This window comes from Myotis myotis, unplaced genomic scaffold, assembly GCF_014108235.1.
Source record: "Myotis myotis isolate mMyoMyo1 unplaced genomic scaffold, mMyoMyo1.p scaffold_m19_p_1, whole genome shotgun sequence".
Lineage (NCBI taxonomy): Eukaryota > Metazoa > Chordata > Mammalia > Chiroptera > Vespertilionidae > Myotis > Myotis myotis.
The window spans coordinates 45,172,944-45,192,561 of record NW_023416313.1 but is presented as its reverse complement, the minus strand read 5'-3'; the positions used below and the strand labels follow the sequence as shown (position 1 = coordinate 45,192,561).

Sequence of the window (19,618 nt, the reverse complement as noted above, 5' to 3'; positions counted from 1 at the left end):
TAAGGGCGACCAGGGCAGCAAAGGGGGGCAGTAAGGGGCAACCAAGCTGGCAGGGCAGTAGTTGGGGGCGACCAGACCAGCAGGCAGAGGCGGTTAGGAGTAATCAGCTGGCAGGGGGGCCAGTAGAGGCGATCAGGCAGGAAGGCAGGTGAGCAGTTAGAAGCCACAGTCCCGGATTGTGAGAGGGATGTCCAACTGCCGGTTTAGGCCTGATCCTCAAGAGCAGGCCTAAACTGGCAATCAGATGCTCTGACCCGTAGGTTAGCTTGCTCCTGGGGTTCAGCTGATCAGGACTGAGGGAGATGGGCTGGATAAGCCCTCCCATGGTCGCTCCCCGGCTGGCCAACCTCACAAGTCCCTCCCCAGCCCAATCATGCACCGGTGGGGTCCCTCAACCTGGCCTGTGCCCTCTTGCAATCCGGGACCCCTTGGGGAATGTCAGAGAGCTGGTTTCAGCCCAATCCCGCAGGCCACACCCCTTGGGAGGGCACAGAGACAGGGCTCATGGCTGGCGAGCACTGCTGTTGCAGCACGAGCCTCTCCTGATGGATCGGGACTGACTGGGCATGAGCCTGTGGCAGGCACAGTGGGGCCAAGATGAGCGGAAGCGGCAGGCAGGGGCTGCAGGCAGCATTGGACTGCGGGTTTCGGCCAGATCCCTGAAGGCCACCAAGAGGGACCCCACTCATGCACGAATTCCCGCACCGGGCCTCTAGTTTAAAAATAAGAGTGGCTTGGCCGGTGTGGCTCAGTGATTGAGCGTGGAACCATGAACCAAGAGGTCACTGGTTCGATTCCCAGTCAGGGCACATGTCCCTTGTGGGCTCAATGCCCAGTAGGGGGCGTGCAGAAGGTAGCCTATCAGTGATGTTTCTCTGTCATCGATGTTTCTATCTCTATGCCTCTCCCTTCTCTCTCTCTCTCAAAATCAATAAAAATATATTTAATAAATAAAAATATGACTGGTCATTCCCTGGCTGGGTGGCTCAGTTGGTTGGAGCGTCATCCCATAAACCAAAAAGGTTGTGGGTTCGATTCCTAGTCAGAGCACATACCTAAGCCATAGGTTCCATCCCCAGTCGGGGTGCATATGGGAAGCAACCGATCAGTTTCTCTCTGACACTGATGTTTCTCTCCCTTTCTAAAAATCAAAAAAATAACATTCTCAGGTGAGGATTAAAATATATTTATATACTAGAGGCCCAGTGCATGGATTCGTCCACTGGCCTGCACCCTCTGGCAATCCAGGACCCCTCAGGGCATGTCAGACTGCCAGGTTTTGGCAAATCCCCGCGGGAGATTGGCTGTCCAGGGGGAAGGGACCACAGGAGGTTGGCCAGCTGGCCACGGGAGGTGGGCTGTGGGAACGCACTAACCACCAGGGGGCAGCTCCTGCATCATAGCGACCGGTCGACTGGTCGTTTGGTCATTTGGTCTCTTAGGCTTTTACATATATAGATATTATAAGTCACAAGGAAACATAGCACAAACCAAAATAAAGGGATGCTAAATAGCATGCTTACACACTTCAAAATGATCAGTTATGAAAGTCCACAAAAGACGGATGTATACATACTCTACATTAAAGAGGGCTAATGAAACATGACAACCACATGAAAAATTGTTAAAAATTTTCTTTCATTGTAAAGAATATTATTGGGAAAATTTGGAAAATCTAAATAACATCTGTAAATTACACAACAATTGTATCAGTGTTAATTTCCTGACTTTGATAATTATGCTGTGATTTTCTAAGGAAATACACATTGAAGCACAAATGGATAAAGGGGCATCATATATGAAACATTCTAAAAATTTTCAAAAAAGTCTTAAAATTCAGTCAAAAATAAACATTAAAAATCCAGGGTGGGGCAAAAGTAGGTTTACAGTTCTTCGTATGGAAAATAATACAGTAATCCTAATATATAAAAACACAGGGCCCATAACGACCGACTGGAGGTCAAACACTGGAAGTCAGTCCTGCAGTCAGTGGTAGGTTGCCATGGCGACCTAGCACTGACTCCCGAGGGGGCTGCGGATCAGGCCCAGAGAGAGGCCCACAGAGAGAGGCAGGGTCTGATCCACAGCCTCCGTGGCAGCTGTTGATCAGCCCTTGCCTCTCTCTTTCTCTCCAGGCTTTCCCAGCAGCCCCGCCTGTGGGAAACTGTTTATTGCCTTCACTATCTGATAAGCATAGACAGAGAACTCCCCGAAACCCCCCTGAAGGCTGGGTGCCTTTGAAGCCCTAGCAAAGCTCGGAGCTAGGCGCCACCTCTGTTTGTCCAGACAGTGGTAGCTGAAACTACTCCCCCATTTATTATTATGTAAATCCTTGCTGATGGGCTAGTCTGCTTGTTACTAGGGGGTCACCTGCCTAAGGGCTATGCTATGGGTGCATCCCAGATCAATAAAAGCTTGGTGAGGCCTGAGCACGGAGGAAGTCCTTTGGGACTTGCCGCCTGGTCCCCCAATATTGCAAAATTATCTCGTGTCTTTTTCTCTCATTTGTTGTGCGGCTCCTCTTTCAGATACTGAACCCTACTCCACGCGGGATGTGGAAGGAAACACTCAACACCCGCCTCTGTTTCTCTCTGGGCCTCCACAGAGGGGCTGTTGATCAGCCCCGTCTCTCTGATCAGTCCTGGAGACACTGGCTGGCATAGAAACCGACCAATCATAACCAAACTGACCGGCAGGGGAGGACAAGTGGGGGCGAGATCAGGATGGTAGGGGAGGGCAGTTGGAGGCAAGATCAGGCCAGCAGGAAAGGGCAGTTAGGGGCGATCAGGCAGGCAGGCAGAGAGGTTAGGGGCACACAGCAATCAGGCATGCAGGTGAGCAGTTAGGAGCGAGCAGTCCCAGATTGCAAGAGGGATGTCCGACTGCCAGTTATCAGGCCTAAACCGGCAGTCGGACATCCCCCAAGGGGTGCCCAATTGGAGAGGGTGCAGGCTGGGCTGAGAGAACCACCCCCCCCCCGTGCACAAATTTCGTGCACTGGGCCACTAGTTAATAAGTAATAATACAAGAATAAACTCTGTGTTTCACATACTCACAACTATATATCTACTTTTGTCCCACCCTATACATATAGCAGATAAAAGATAAGTTGAAGGCACTTATCCAAAACCATTATGATATACAAATAAAACACCTTAAAAAATAGACCTTTAATTACAAATGCTACAAAGCAGTAAAATCATTCAATAAACGTGTTTAAAACAATCCATAATAACAACTATTTATATTACTGTCTCTCCTCCACCATACCAATTCTCCAAAAATTAAGAGCATAAAATATAGACAAAAAGTTATTTATTGCTAGAAGAAAAAATTCGTAGTTTTTTAAGAAAACACAGTTGTAAGAAGTTTGAAAAGGTAAAATCTTGTGAACTGTCTAAATGTGAAAAATTTCCACTTGAAAGGCTGACTCTTAAGAACAAATATGAAAGGCACTGGCGGGGTGCTCAGTTGCTTAGAGCGTTGTCCCAATAAGCAAAGGTTTCAAATTCAAACTCCAAACCTGGTTACTGGACTCTTGTAATTATTATCACCCAAACTAAGCAGATCTCAGCAAACTCATACAAGGGTACATATAAGAAACAACCAATAAATGCATAAATAAGTGGAACACCAAATCAATGTTTCTCTCTCTCTTCTCCCTTCTTCTCTCTCTCTCAAATCATTTTTTTTTTTAATATGAAAAAGCAAAAGTTAGTAACTAACCAGCCAACCCTTCAAATCATGTTTTCTTCTCACCTAGTTTGATTTCAGTCTGTAAAATTCACACCATTGGTCATAAATTAAAACTCCCTCTTTGCCACAAATATAATGTAAAACTTTATATAAGCCATACAAGCTCCTTCCCTAAACAAAAAATGGATATGACTGTTGCAGATATTGGCTGCCAACCCAATAACCAGTCTTTTTTTTTTTCCATAACATGGGCCAGATTTTCTTACTGTTTGAGGTACACTAATTTCTCATTGATTAAAATATAAGGTTTATCTTAATGATAATGATAAACTGGTATGAAAAGATAGGATGTTTTTAAATGTATAAGATTAGAAATATTTTGATAAATATTGTAATCTAGTATGGTTCCTGGAATAGAGAGAAAATAAATTCTAGAAACATAAAATTAGATAAATCATGATCAATTCCAATTATACAAAACAATTATACCTATTTTTGAAGGAAATAATGTCTCATCATCCAACTGGTCCTGAACCCAAGTCATCAAGTAATCAATATACTTTGGTGCAGAGCACTTAATGGGCTTCTTTATGTTTGTTCCATCTGCCCAATGATACTCATATCTGTATTAGAAAGATAAAAAGCACACAGAATATTAGTATATACCCATACACAGTTTGTATATTTTTATATGATACATGTATGTGCATTATGAATGAATACAGGACATGTTTTAAACAATATGTTCCTCCAAATAAAGATTTTTGCATTTAGCTTTCATTTATTCATTTATTTATTTATTACTGATTTTAGAGAGAGAAGGGGGAGAGAGAGAAATATCGATTTGTAGTTCCACTTATTTATGCACTCATTGGTTAATTCTTTTATGTGCCCTGACCAGGGATCGAACCTGCAACCTTGGCATATAGGGACAACACCTAACAAGGGCCACATTTTGCATTTCAATTTAATGATTTCAAATGGTTACTGTACTCTTTTGCATTTATTATGACACAAACTAAGCAGATTTCAGTAAACTCATTTTTTTGTGTTTCAATGCTTTCCTCCCATGTTTTAATTTGATTATACAACTTTCTTTCATATATATAGAATTTAAATTTTAGAATCATACATTGTCATAGAAAACCTAGCTTACTTCCTTCCCACTTCTCTGATGATCATCCTTAACGTTTTTATGGCTATTTTCTTCAAAAATATTTCTCCTTATGCAGTACAATTCTTTACAACTTGGGGTTAAGGATAGAAGGAAAAGAGGGAAGAGGGAAGAAGGGAGGGAGGAAGGGAGGAAGGGAAGGAAGGAGATCATTTTTCATTTCTGTAGCATCTTTATAGAGATCCTTTGGCTCTTTTTTTTTTTTTTTAATATATTGATTTCAGAGAGGAAGGGAGAGAGCCATAGAAATATCAATGATGAGAATCACTGGTCAGCTGCCTCCTGCTCGCCCCCTACTGGGGATTGAGCGGCAACCCGGGCATGTGCCCTTGACCAGAATTGAATCCAGGATCTTTTAGTCCACAAGCCAACGCTCTATCCACTGAGCGAAACCAGGTAGGTGGGCACCTCTTACTTTTAAATAATTAGGTACATTGTTCCTATACCAGCTATGTAGATAAGATTTCTGTGGGAAAATGATTAGAGCTGTAATCTAAGTGGCAGTAATTCTCCCTAATTTACAGGAATGGGATATTGGTGTAATATCAGAAAACCTCCCAATAAAATGCTAGTCAGTTACAAAGGGGAAGAAAATGACTAATTTGAGGTGAAAAAAACCTTGCAGACACTAACATGATAAGGTAATTAGGATAATTAGGCCTTTTAAGAGATTACAGTCAGGCCTGCTATATTCACTCTTTTATGCACAAAGACTAGTACAGGGAAAGACTGAGGAACTATTCCAGATTGAAGGCACCTAAAGAGATACATCAAATAAATGCAATACATATTCATAGACAGGATCCTGGAGCAGAAATGAAAAACTGAGATATTATTGAGATAGCTGGTGAAATGTGAATGGTGTCTATGAACTGGAAGAAGTGGTTTAGAGAATTTATATGCTGGCTGTATAGAAGAGTATTCCTGCTTTTAGAAAATACACAGTTGAATATATAGGCATAAAGGGATTAGCGTAATGTCTATAATTTAGTCAAAAGATTCAGAAAAAAATTAATGTTAATGACTATACACATAGAGAGGAGTAATGAAGCATGCAAGTTAGTAACTGAGGAATCTGGATAAAAGAGATATGGGAGTTCTTTGTGATGTTCTAGAAACTTTTCTATACATTTGAAATTATTTGAAGTTTCAAAGTCTGAAATAGTTTGAAAATAAGTTATTTTTCAAAAAAATTACCACAGGAAATATTCAAAGCATATTATTTTGAACATGTTTGACCATGACAAAATTGTCAATTTTTTTTAAAGGACTAGCTTCTAAGAAACATCTAAACTCATTTAGAGTCAATTTGAGGAAGAAAGCAGACCACTCTAGGTAATACTTTGTTCAATATATGAATTTGGTCAATAAATAAATTATTGCTATGCAGTAATAAAATTGAATCTCTTGGGTAGCTAGTGATCTGACACTGTAATTTAAAAGTTAGCAAAAATATTCTGAGCAATGAAAACATTAGCACAACAAGTGATTAGCAATCTAAGGTTACTACTACTAATAATATTTCTATACACTAGTAAGTTTGGACAGCTTGTTTTGTTTTGATATTTATGCTTTGTTTATAATTGGGGGGAAAGAACATATTTTATAAAAAGTCAGCACTAAAAATAAAACCTCTCTATATATAGTTTATAAATATCAATTCATATTCTTATTAGAAAACTAGGGGCCCGGTGCACGAATTCGTGCAAGGGTGGGGTCCTTCTGCTTGGCTGGTGATCAGGGCCGATCGGGACGTCTTGCCCAGTCCCAATTGGGGCCGATCAGGACCAGCCAGCCAGTGGGAGGGACCACAGGAGGCTGGAGGGCCGCAGGAGGATGGATGTGGGAGCGCACTGACCACCAGGGTGCAGCTCCTGCATTGAGCGTCTGCCCCCTGGTGGTCAGTGTGCGTCATAGCGACTGGTCGACCAGTCATTCTGGTCATTCAGTTGTAACGGTTGCTTAGGCTTTTATATATATAGATAACACAATGTAGCAATTAAGAGTACAGTCACACTAGAGTCAAAGAGTCCTGGATGACAGAGACCTGGTTCTGTTTTTGGATAACAGGACCCTTGCACATGTTACTTAACTTTTCTCAGACTCAATTTATTTTCCTGTAAAATGAGGATAACAATAGTTTTCTTACTTTATTGGTTTGCTGTATAAAGGCCTTACATTTAGGTATTACTGAATAAATGGTAGCTGGCATTGTTATTGTCAGCTATAGTCATAATAAAATCCAGTTTCAAAAAGTTATCAAAGCAACATTTATTGAGTGGTAACTAGATGGCAGGCACTGACTATTCTTGATCAAAAGAGATTTAAAAGAAGAACCAATCTGACAGGTTAAATAAGACATGTATAAATAATCTATACATATAAAAGACTAAGTGACTGACCATACATCTGTCTGACTGCCGACCAACCGACCGACAGGTACATATGACACGCACTGGCAATTTAAAAATAAACGTTGACTTGCACATACGGGATACATATAAAGCTCCCATCGAATTTTAATAGTATTACTCCTTCGGGAATGCCATGTCATAAATTAAAATTGAAAGTAGGTGCAATCATCATGCTACTGAGAAATCTTAATAGTAAATGGGGTCTTTGTAATGGTACCAGATTTATTATCAAAAGATTGCAACCTAACATAATCAAAGCTGAAGTATTAACAGGATCTGTGGAAGGAGCAGATTGTTATGATCCCAAGAATTGATTTTTCCCCATCTGGCCTCCCATTTATATTAATTTCAAGATAGTTTCCCATGATGCCAGCATTTGCAATGACTATTAATAAATCACAAGGACAAACTGTAGACAGAGTAGGAATCTTCCTACCTGAACCCGTTTTCAGACATAGTCAGTTACATGTTGCTTTCTCTTGAGTTCGAAGAGCGTGTGATGTTAAAGTTGTAAATACTTCATCACAAGGAAAATTAGTCAAGCACTCTGAAAGTGTTTTTACTCTTCATGTGATATACAGGGAAATATTAGAAGATGTTTAATCAATTTATCAGTCCTTGTTTTTATCAATGTTTTTGTTGTTTTTATATCATGTTTTTATATCATTTGTTATTATAGCATGTTATTATTTATTAATCAATTTATATATTATTTTCATATAGATTTTACTAATTTTCTTTCAACTCTGACACTTCTGTTATAGAGAAAGGCGAATAGTGATATTAAAATATTTCTTCTAATTAATTTCCTTTTAATGTGTATGAATCCATGCACTGGGCCACTATATAATCATAATGTAACAAAGAAATAAAATTGTAACGACCAAAAAGTTAAATAGAAAGATCACATTTAGTATGAAGAAATCAGAAGGTTTCATGGAGAAGGAAGTACCTGATGTGGGCCTTGAAGATGGGTAAGATTTTTGGAAATGTGAGCAGAAGATAAGAGGGACATGAGAAGCAAAATATCTAAGAGAAGAACGGAATGAACAAGTTTTCAGAGTATAACTAATAGAGGGAATAGCAAGCAAGGCATTTTCTGTAATCTTGCCTAGATAGACCAGAAGAGATGTGTAAGTTAACAGAAGAAAGGCAGGATGGAGGACAATACAGGAAGGGTCATAAAGTTCTGGCTAAGGAATCTGAACTTACTATATTACTCATTGGTAAGCCAGCGAAGGGGATGCTAAGTACAGAAATTAACTATCTTCTTATCTATGAACTATAAAATAAAGTAAAAATGAGAACTGATCATGAACCACATCTTACTTTGGGCCAGCTGACATCACCGGACAACTTTCCTCTGTACAGAAATCTGTGATTGTTCCATAAAGCATGTTGATCTGATTGAAAAAATCCACAGCTGCAAAGCAAATATCAGTTATAAGTAAAATATTTAATTTTACTAAGCAGAACCTAGATTTATCAGTGTTCTTTCTAAACATATACAGATTTCCTAGCTTTTGTTAGTGATTTTTAGCTAAATTCCACTATGGTCAAAAACTGTGTTATATCATTTCAATCATTTCAATTTTTTAAATGCACCTATGTGTAATCTGAAGTGCTTAGGCCACGTGTCCCTCAGGTCAAGTCTATTAATCAAGTCTATTAAAAATGGCTTACATTTTTCTAATTCCCTCTTGATTTTTTTTCCCTCCTCATTCTATCCATTAATAAAAGTGTTTAAATCTCCCATTATGGCTGTGGATTTGTCTATTTCTTCTGTTCAGTCAGCAGTTTTATTTTATAGACATAATTAGAGACATAAATTCAGAACACCATATATTCTTTGTGAAGTGAACCATTTATCATTTTAAACTCTTCCTCTTTATTGTTTTGGGGTGGGTTTTTTTGCCTTAAAGTCTACTTTGTCTGATATTAATATGACTGTATCAGCTTTCTTTAGATTAGTGTTTAACTTTTTAGTTTCAACCTACTTTTGCCGCATCCACTATTCAAGGATAAATATTACATATGGTAACTTTGAACTAACCCCTGTTCCCTCTTTATTTAGAATCCTAAAATCACCTTTTTCATCCCATTAATTACCCATGACCAGCACTTTGCTTTTTTAATTTCAGACTTTCTATAGCAAAGAAAAAAACTGACTTCAAAAGGAGTCATAATTGCTTATGAAAGTAGAACATTAATGAACATTACACGAAATTTAATTGTACAAGTTCTTCTCTTCCCTCTTACCTCATAAAGAGCCAAGATTTACTAAGTAATGACTCTGCAACTTAATAATTCTTAAGTTGTCCTCCACAAGAACAGAGGGCAACTTTTAGCTTTGAAATAAGATAAGTCTGAATCCCAACTCCAGTTGGGTTACTTAATCTCCCTGAACCTCAGTTCCCTACCTTTAAAATTGGGTTTATTATGGAGCATCCTATATAATAAAGCAGTAATATGCAAATTGACCATCACACCCTCACACAAGATAGCCACCCCCATGTGGCCACAAGATGGCTGGCAGGGGAGGGCAGTTGTGAGCGATCAGGCCAGCAGGGGAGGGCAGTTAGGGGCGACCAGGCCAGCAAGGGACGGCATTTGGGGGAGGACCAGGCCTGCAGGGCAGGGCAATTGAGAGTGACCAGGCCCACAGGGAGGCCAGTAGGGGGCAATCAGGCCTGTAGGGGAGGGCAGTTGGGGGGGGAACAGGCCTGCAGGGGAGGGCAGTTGGGGGCCATCGGGCCGGCAGGGGAGCAGTTAGATGTTGACCAGGCTGGCAGGGAGAAACTGTTAGGGGCAATCAGGCAGGCAGTCAGGCGAGCAGTTGGGAGCCCACATCCTGGATTGTGAGAGGGATGTCCCAGATAGGAGAGGGTGCAGGCTGGGCTGAGGGACACCTCACCCCCCCCACCCCCACCACCACCACCACCACCAGTGCATGAATCTCATGCACTGGGACTCTAGTTAAAAAAATATATGGCCAACATTAAGTGGGCATTAATAAATATTCATTTCCTTCCACAAATTAATATATGACCTCAGAATTTGGTGTCACATAAATTATTTATAAGCCATCCATCCAGCTTTTTCCAGAACCCTGAACCTTCTGTCTTCTTTAAGCTACCACTCTTTCTAGCACCAGAATGTTTAAAAGCAGGCTTTGGTTTCTGGCTGTGAGACCAGTTGTTGAATTTGTAAAGATTTCCCATCTTCGACCATTTATCTTCACCTGGCAGGTGAACTGAAGCCAAAAAGCCATTAATATACCAATCTTATCAATACATTCCCTTCACTCTCTTATGTACCCAAAATGTTTATTTAACCATTGTCAGTGAGTGGAAATATCTAGTCTCAAATCCTCTTTTCTTCATCCAGAGTCATTTGGGAAGATTACTAAAATTAAGGAAAATTTTAAAACCCAATACTTCAGTCAAATGCTGTATTTTCAAGGCAGAATTTCTGTCCTAAGGGGACACTCTGAAGCTCCAGTTCAAATTAATTTTTGTCTAGCTATAATTGCAAAATGCCTGTGAAATTTTAAAAGTTCCTGAAGTTCTAGACATTTCAGTAGTACAGACACTCTGTTCTGGCAATTGAGATAGAGAATACAGACAGAAATTGATGATCTGTTTTTATACTTACAAGTAAGAATCTCATGTAGTACAGAAGCTCTATGCTGCCTTCCTTAGATTTTTAAAATAAGCGAGTTATCAAGTAAATGATACTCAAGTAAATGATACAAAAAGGGCACAAACAAGTACAAAAAAAGAATGCACATAATCAATTGGAAATTTATTCTGTGTATTATTTTGAAGTGTCACAGAACCATCTTATAGGTAAGATGACCAGTAAAGCAAAAATCACTTTACTTCTTTAGTAACTAAACCCTCTGGGTCCAGGAAGATAACCACATTATAATAAATACTACTTGTATGCAAATGCTGTCACAGTAACATTTTTAGACACCTCAGTAATAAAATCCTTTAGATTTCTAAAAGTTATTAGTGGGTAGCTGCTCAATTTATAAATCCAATGATATATTTCAAATTATAATAACATCACATATTACAAGAAAAATATTGTTTTGTTTTTTCTTAATCAAAGCCTTGACATATAGTGTATATTTTCAATTAAATTTCATTTTATTTGCTAGATTCACATAAATTACTCCAATTATTAAATTCTGATAGTTTCTTCACTAATGCTGAAAAACCCTGAATATTAAAAGTACCACTTTTATTCCCCAACTTTCTCTGGCTTAATTTCCAAGAATACATTTACTTTTTACTTACATGTTTTTCTTCCTTGGTGCTAAGACTCTCATAAATATATTTTATTAATTTCACAAATCACTAGTGACTTGTTTTTAAAAAAAATAGCATTAACTTAGATAACTGAGTATGCTACTGAAAGAGGCAATTTAGCAGAGTGCTTAAAGTGCAGACTCTAAAATTCTATAGCTGTATATTAGAGCTCAGGGTCTGCCACTTAATAGCTGCATTACCTAAGCAGATTACTAATCTTTCTGTCTCAGCTTCCTTGTCTTAAATTGGGATAATAATAGTACCTACATCAAGAGGTTCCAAATATGAATAAAATAATCCATGTAGACAGGATAGCAGAGTGCCAGACACATAATTAGTGTTTCATAAATATTAATTGCTGTGATTATTTTTTTTCCACTAAAGATGGTAAATCTATGCTTTGTATGTCATTATAACAGAAACAAGAATTTTAGAAAACTCTATATTGAGAATAAAATACTGGTAACATAAAGGCTAAAGTGGATTGAGCTATCACTATACTGTGATATTAGGTTGCTAACTAGGTTCCAGAATAGACAGCACCCCAACACTCACCTATAATGAGGCTACTAATCTAATTTAGAGTCTTCTTCGAAACAGAAAGGCTACTTACTGTTCACTGCAACCCACTCATTGAGATCTTCTCCCTCAGGAAGCATGACAGCCATCCGGAGATTGCCACTGCCAAGTGTGGCTTCTGCATGCTTTAAGAGCTCATACTGATGAGAACCCTCTGGTATGTTCTTCTTTGGTTTAAATGTTTTAGAGGAGCGGCTACCACTACAAATACACAAGAAAAAAAAGGCACTTCAATATTTAAGGCATGACTTTCAACAGAGTCAACTACACTATATTACTGGATAAAATAACACAGAGGTAATCCTAAATGTCCACAAATAAAGAGCCCTAAGTTGTATTGGCTACATTAAATCCTGGCAATATAGTTGCTGTAACCAATGTGTTTGAGACCCAAAACTCCTACAAACCTTCTCTATATTCCCTACTGCAACTTCCTAGGAGAAAAAGAATTTTTAGTTGCAACTATCCAACTCTTCACAATAAACTAATGATTCAAGATTACAGGTTGTAGCCCAGCTAACATGGCACAGTGGTTGAGCGTAGCCTCTGAACCCAGAGATTGCCAGGAGCCGGTCCATCCTTGCTGTTTCAAGGGACCTGGCATATATGGCATACTGTTCTTAATATGTTTGCTCACCTTCTTGGCACTATGTGTTTTAACCAAAGTCACCTCTCTGAGAAAGGTTGTTTCCCCAGGCAGGGCTTTTCCCCTGAAGTTAGGGAGGGAATAAAACCCCTTAACTAAGTGCAAAGCGGGTAATTAATCACTTTAACTACGAACAATCATCCTTAAGCTACATAATCTTTACTCCCTGGAATGGAGATAAGAAACGCCCTAACCTTTGGAATAGAGATTGATAGGATTGGAATCAACTGGTATAAATACAGATGTAACAAGACAACAGGACACAGAACCTAGACACAGAACCTACACAGAACCTAGAGACAGAAGAACTTCGCTGGAGAGAACATGGCAAAAAGATCCTGGACAGAAACTGGACACAGAACCTAGAGACAGAACCTGGCTACAGAACCTGGATAGAACATGGCAAGAGAACCTGACTAGAACCTGGTGACTGAACCTGGCTGGAGAACCTGGCTGGAGAACCTAGCAAGAGAACATGGACACAGAACCTGGCTGGAGATCCTAACCAGAACTTCGCTGGAGATCCTGACCAGAACTTGGCTAGAGATCCTGGCTAGGCAGCTGATCAACTGAACGCTGTCTCTGTGTCATTCCTTCTTCGCCGACTCCGTCCACACCTTTGGGGACCCCTGGACCTGTTGGGGTTGGACCCCAACAAGAGATCAGGGTTCTTTTTTTCTTTAAAAAAAAAATTTCTTTTTCCCCCAGAAAAGAAGGGAGAGGGAGAGAGAGACAAAAATATCAATGATGAGAGAGAATCACTGATCAGCTGCTTCCTGCATGCCCTGTACTGGGGATCAAACCCACAACCCGGGCATGTGCCCTTGACCGGAATCGAACCCGGGGCCCTTCAGTCCACAGGCCAACGCTCTATCCACTGAGCCAAACCAGCCAGGGCAAGATACAATTTTACATGAATAGAACACAAAAATCCTAGAGCAAGAAAGAAAAGCTACATGTTCTTCTACCCAATTATATATATATATATATATATATATATAGGTGGCGTCAGCAATCTTAATCCATAATTCTAGGTATGTAGACAAGAAGCTAGACATTAATATAATTGGTTTGCTCAAATTTCATATGTATTTTTAAATGGATCAAATGAAATTAGTCTTCGAAATGATTTTAAGAATTTTTAAGAGATGGATTCTTTGGTTAATGCTGGCAAGTTCTTATCAAATTGTATTATATCCAGTCATCATCCTTTCTCAATACTCCCCTTCTCTCTTCATATAAAAAGGAACAGAAGGACATCAGCTGGACCTGCACTCAGGAGGGTCAGAGCCTCATCTGTCCCCAATACCATTTACTTATTGAACCACTCTGCTCTGAAGTTTTAGGCTTCCAAATGTTTTCTTGATTGTTGTCCCACCCAAAATTGGTTTCCACAAAGCTAAGTAAATCTACCTCATAAGAGCTTATGCTTGGGTAGAAAGAAAAAAATAAATCTGAGTTCGATTTTGTGAAGGTCAGCTTTGACACTTATCAGCTATGTTATCTCAGGCAAATTACCCAACTTTCCTTGGGCGTATTTTTTCTTTAACAGTGAAAGACTAATAAAAATAACAAAACATCACCACAACCTGTATCATGGAACAACTGTAAAATAAGAAAATAATATGTGAAAAAAGCTTTTAAAACTGTAAAAGGCTTTGCAAATGTTAATTTTTTCATTATCCTTCCTTTTCCTGAACCAGAATGACTCATAATAAAAAGAAATGGTAGTGTAATGTGCAAAAGCTTTCTTTCAATGTCTATTCCCACCTTCATCTCCTAAGACTGGATGCAGAAAAACAAAACCTTACTTTGGAAACAAATGCTTTTACACATCAAGTTCAAAACATATTTTTTTTAAGTTTGCTTTGTTTTTTGTTGCTATATTTGTATCAAGGTTCAATGATCTCAGAATAATTGATCTATTCCTCATTTTGCTATTTTCTTATGTTACATAGGCATCAATTTCTTTGTTTTTGAAAGTCTGGAAAATAACTTTTTACAAAAGGGTATAGTTTAGAGATGCGATCATGTTTATAAAATGGTTTTAGTTCCCTGGGGACTTTCATCTCCCTTCTCTGTTTCCCATTTCCATGCACATTCATAATTCCAAAATGCTTTCAAGTTTCCATTTAATTTTCCTTTTCTGGATCTTCTGCTTTTTTGAGGCAGAATAAACCATTTTAATACTAACCATTTTAATACTCTATATTTTTTTTTCTTTTTTTATTTTTTATTTTTAATTAAATCTTTATTGTTCAGATTATTACATTTGTTCCTCTTTTTCCCCCCCCATAACTCCCCTCCTCCCAGTTCCCGCCCCACCCTCCGCCCTCACTCCCCACCCACTGTCCTCATCCATAGGTGCACGATTTTTGTCCAGTCTCTTCCCGCATCTCCCACACCCCTTTCCCCCCCAGGAATAGTCAGTCCATTCCCTTTCTATGTCCCTGATTCTATTATAATCAACAGTTCATTCTGTTCATCAGATTATTTATTCACTTGATTCTTAGATTCACTTGTTGATAGATGCATATTTGTTGTTCATAATTTGTATCTTTACCTTTTTCTTCCTCTTCCTCTTCTTAAAGGATACCTTTCAGCTTTTCATATAATCCTGGTTTGGTGGTGATGAACTCCTTTAGCTTTTCCTTATCTGTGAAGCTCTTTATCTGACCTTCAATTCTGAATGATAGCTTTGCTGGATAAAGTAATCTTGGTTGTAGGTTCTTGGTATTCATCACTTTGAATATTTCTTGCCACTCCCTTCTGGCCTGCAAAGTTTCTGTTGAGAAATCAGCTGACAGTCGTATGGGTATTCCCTTGTAGGTAACTGAGTTTCTTTCTCTTGCTGTTTTTAAGATTCTCTCTTTATCTTTTGCTCTTGGCATTTTAATTATGATGTGTCTTGGTGTGGTCCTCTTTGGATTCCTTTTGTTTGGGGTTCTCCGCGCTTCTTGGACCTGTAAGTCCATTTCTTTCACCAGGTGGGGGAAGTTTTCTGTCATTATTTCTTCAAATAGGTTTTCAATATCTTGCTCTCTCTCATCTTCTGGCACCCCTATAATTCTGATGTTGGTACGCTTGAAGCTGTCCCAGAGGCTCCTTACACTATCCTCGCATTTTTGGATTCTTTTTTCATTTTGCTTTTCCGGTTGGGTGTTTTTTGCTTGCTCGCATTTCAAATCATTGACTTGATTCTTGCGCTCCGCTGGTCTGCTGTCGGGAGTCTGTATAATATTCGTTATTTCAGTCCGTGTATGCTTAATTTCTAGTTGGTTCCCCAATATAAGATCGAGGGTCTTATTAGTTTTCTTGTAGATCTCATTAAGTTTATCGGCGGCTTCTAAACAGTTCTTGAGAGACCTTAAAAGTGTGGTTCTGAACTCTATATCTTCCATTGACAATTTTGTCCTGTTTCTTTGTCTCCGCATTTTGTTATGCTTCCTTGGTGCACCCCCTAGTGGTCTTTGTTCGCAGTCTTATAGTTAAATCTTGATTGTTGTAGCTAATTCCAGGGAGGGTTTGACCTCCAGGCCAAGTGGCTATGAGAATCAGCTGTGTCAGCAGTGAGAGAACTTCTGTCCCCTAGGGAGGTGCTAATCTGGCGTTTGCCTGAGGCTATCCGGCAAATGCCTGTGTGCAGGGCTTGGGCGGGGCGGGTCGCACAGGATCAACAGGGTGGGCCAGAGAGAGCAGTTATGGCGGCTCTCAGTCCTGTCCCCAGGGGCTCTGCCTCTCTGAGTCCCAGCACCCGCTGCAAAGCTCAGAGAGAAAGCTGCACTCGCTCTGACCGAAGCCAGACAGTCCCGCTTCTCCCGTTTGAGTCTGGGTCCCTAAAGACTCGCCCGGATCTGGAGCTCAGATTCTGCGACTCCCTCCCGATTGAAAACACCAACCACGCCCTCCGCCGCCAGCCCGCTCCGCACCTCAGAATTTGACTTCAGCACTGCGCCTCCTCTGAGTGTCCGTATGCGTTTCTCTTTCCTCCTAGTTGTAGGACTCCCACTCAGCCAGCGTTCCTGTGGTTCTGGGTGATGTCCCTTCCGTTTTTTGGTTTCACTTTTGAAGTAGTTGTTCAAAGCAGCAAACTCCGGCGTTAACCTATGCCGCCATCTTGGTTCTCCCTTAATACTCTATATTTTTTAATATTCTTTTTTAAAACGATATTCAGCTTTTTCAACTGTTACCTGAAACTTCTACCAGTATCCACTCTACCCTAAAAGTACAATACTGCTCCTTTACTTATTCCTAGGTCCAAACGCCAACTGACAGACCCATCAAATTCAAAAGCACAAATACCAAAGCATGTACACAAAAAACTCACCAAATATAAGCTATTACAGCAACAATGTATGGCCAAATGCTTATATATCACATTGTATTTTAAGGTATTTGATACAAATATTAAAAAACATTTTTTGTAACAGAAAGTATGTTGGCCCTCCACTCACCCATCTAAGAAGAAATCGGTGTATCAGAAGAATCTCAGAAGAAATATTGTGTATCCTTCCAGAGTTTATGTCTATACAAGCATAAGAATGCTTGTGCCCGTTTCTGTCTTTACACAATTATTGTATACTAAAAATATTAAATCTTGTTTTTCACTTAATATATCCAGGAGATTGTTTACATTAAGGTAGAAGTAGATATACTTCATTCTTTGTAAGGATTTTAGTATAGATATATATTTTAATCAGTCACTTATTGATAAACATTTAGGTTGTTTCTAGTCATTTGTTACTATAAATGATGCTATAATAAATATCCTTGTGTCTTAGCATACTTAAAGGATAAATTCCTAGAAGTAAAACTGTAATGTAAAAGGGAATGTACATTTTTTTAAAATATATTTTTATTGATTTCAGAGATGAAGGGAGAGGGGGAGGGAGATAGATGAGAATCATCATGCCCCCCCACTGGGGACTGAGCCCACAACTCAAGGTCACGGTTTGATTCCCAGTCACAGAATGTACAGTTTTAAATTTTATATAAGGCCCATTTCCCCCCCCCCCAAATAAATTGTATCCTTGTACAATCCCATTAATGATGTATGATGAGAGTAGTTATATACTTTTTTTGGTCTTCGAGAACAGCAATTCAATGCTAATTTCTCTTGGACAGCTCCCAAAACAGTGTCATAACTACTGAGAATTTAGAGCTTTTTGATTGGAATGTGAATGATATATTACGTATAAGGGATGTTGTATTGATAATTCATAACATTAACCTGAAGTATTTTCTTTCCAAATAAACATCCAGAATTCAGATTTTTTTCCCCAGTATTCTTATTCATAGTTGAAGGCCAATCAATTTCTACAGCAAGACAGGGTGGTTTGACAAGTAAATAACTGAGCCCAAAGGGAGAACTCTGAGCACATATCCCTTATAATTAGCCAGTTTTATCTAACTTTTATAAATTTCAACAGCATCATTTATTTTCTCTTTGAGATACTAACGAATAGATTAGGCCCCATAGTGACACCTAGGTTAACGCCCATAAACTGGTTCTAACCATCTCAACACTCACATCCATCATTACCCTTACTTTTAACCCTTTATTTTTAACTAGAGGCCCAATGCACAAAATTCGTGCAAGAATAGGCATTCCTTCCCCCGGTTGCCAGCACCAGCTTCCCTCTGGCACCCAGGGCTCGGGCTTTCCTCTGGCCGCCAGCAGGCACCCAGGACCCGGGCTTCCCTCACAGCCCGTTTCGTCGGGAAGGCTGTCCAGAAGGACATCTGGCCTAATTAGCATATTACGCTTTTATATATATAGATAACTATCAATGAAGTTGGTATTTTCTAAGTTGGAGCAGTGGTTCTCCACCTTCCTAATCCCGTGACCCTTTAATACAGTTCCTCATGTTGTAGTGATCCCCAACCATAAAATTATTTTCGTTGCTACTTCATAACTGTAATTATGCTACTGCTATGAATCGTAACGTAAATATCTGATATGCAGGATGTATTTTCATTGTTCGAGACCCACAGGTTGAGAACCGCTTTTTGATTAGAATGTGAATGATATATTACATATAAGGGATGTAGTCACTAGAGAATCTTAAGGCTGAAGGAATTGGGGGTGGAGGAGATGTAGAGAACTAAAAAAGGGCATTAGTAAGAGTTAGAATAGATATCTGTATATTTTGATACTAAGGAACATGTCAATATATTAAAAATTACAAGCAAATTAACATCAATTTATTTGAGTCTCTATTCCTTCAAGATTAAGGCAATTACTCTGACCACACAGCTAGTTAAATGGCAGAAATGGGATTCAAGAACAGTCTATTATCTTGAACAAGTTACTTAACATTACCAAGCCTCAGCTTCCTCATCAATAAAATGGGAATAATAGCTACCTTACTATTGAACCCTGTGGTAAGAACTCAGTATTAGTTATCTTTGCTCCACCTCTAGGTAGCAACCTGTCATTTACATCAGTATCTCCTTCCATGGGTCTAAACTCTAAAGTCTAACATTAGCGATCAGGTACTTGATAAATATTTATTAGTTGACAGTTACAATCAACTTCAGGCTGAAAACTCCTTATCAGGATAGTAATGATGATAATTAATATTAACTAATATTTACTGCAGGTTTTGTGCTCAGAAATATTTTACAAGCACTATCTTATTTAATACTCATAACTTTATGATGTACATACTATTACTTCATGAGTAATAAAAATGAGGCTCTAAGTACTTTAATAATTTGCTCAAGACTAGAAAAGTGGTAAATTGAGGAGCCAGAATTTAAATCTAGGATTTAAATCTTTAAAGCCCACTCT

General features: G+C 39.1%; 1 protein-coding gene across 3 annotated transcripts in view; it reads right to left on the bottom strand.

Annotated features, from left to right (window-relative positions):
• Positions 1–19,618, bottom strand: part of MOB1B (MOB kinase activator 1B) — a 59,611-nt gene that overhangs the window by 12,361 nt on the left and 27,632 nt on the right. For all 3 annotated transcript variants that reach the window (XM_036335767.1, XM_036335787.1, XM_036335777.1), the window contains exons 2-4: positions 12,214–12,380; positions 8,614–8,707; positions 4,186–4,319 (exon numbers count right to left, since the gene is read on the bottom strand). In XM_036335767.1, coding sequence (XP_036191660.1) covers positions 4,186–4,319; positions 8,614–8,707; positions 12,214–12,380 — 395 coding nt within the window. The remainder of the gene's footprint in view (positions 1–4,185; positions 4,320–8,613; positions 8,708–12,213; positions 12,381–19,618) is intronic.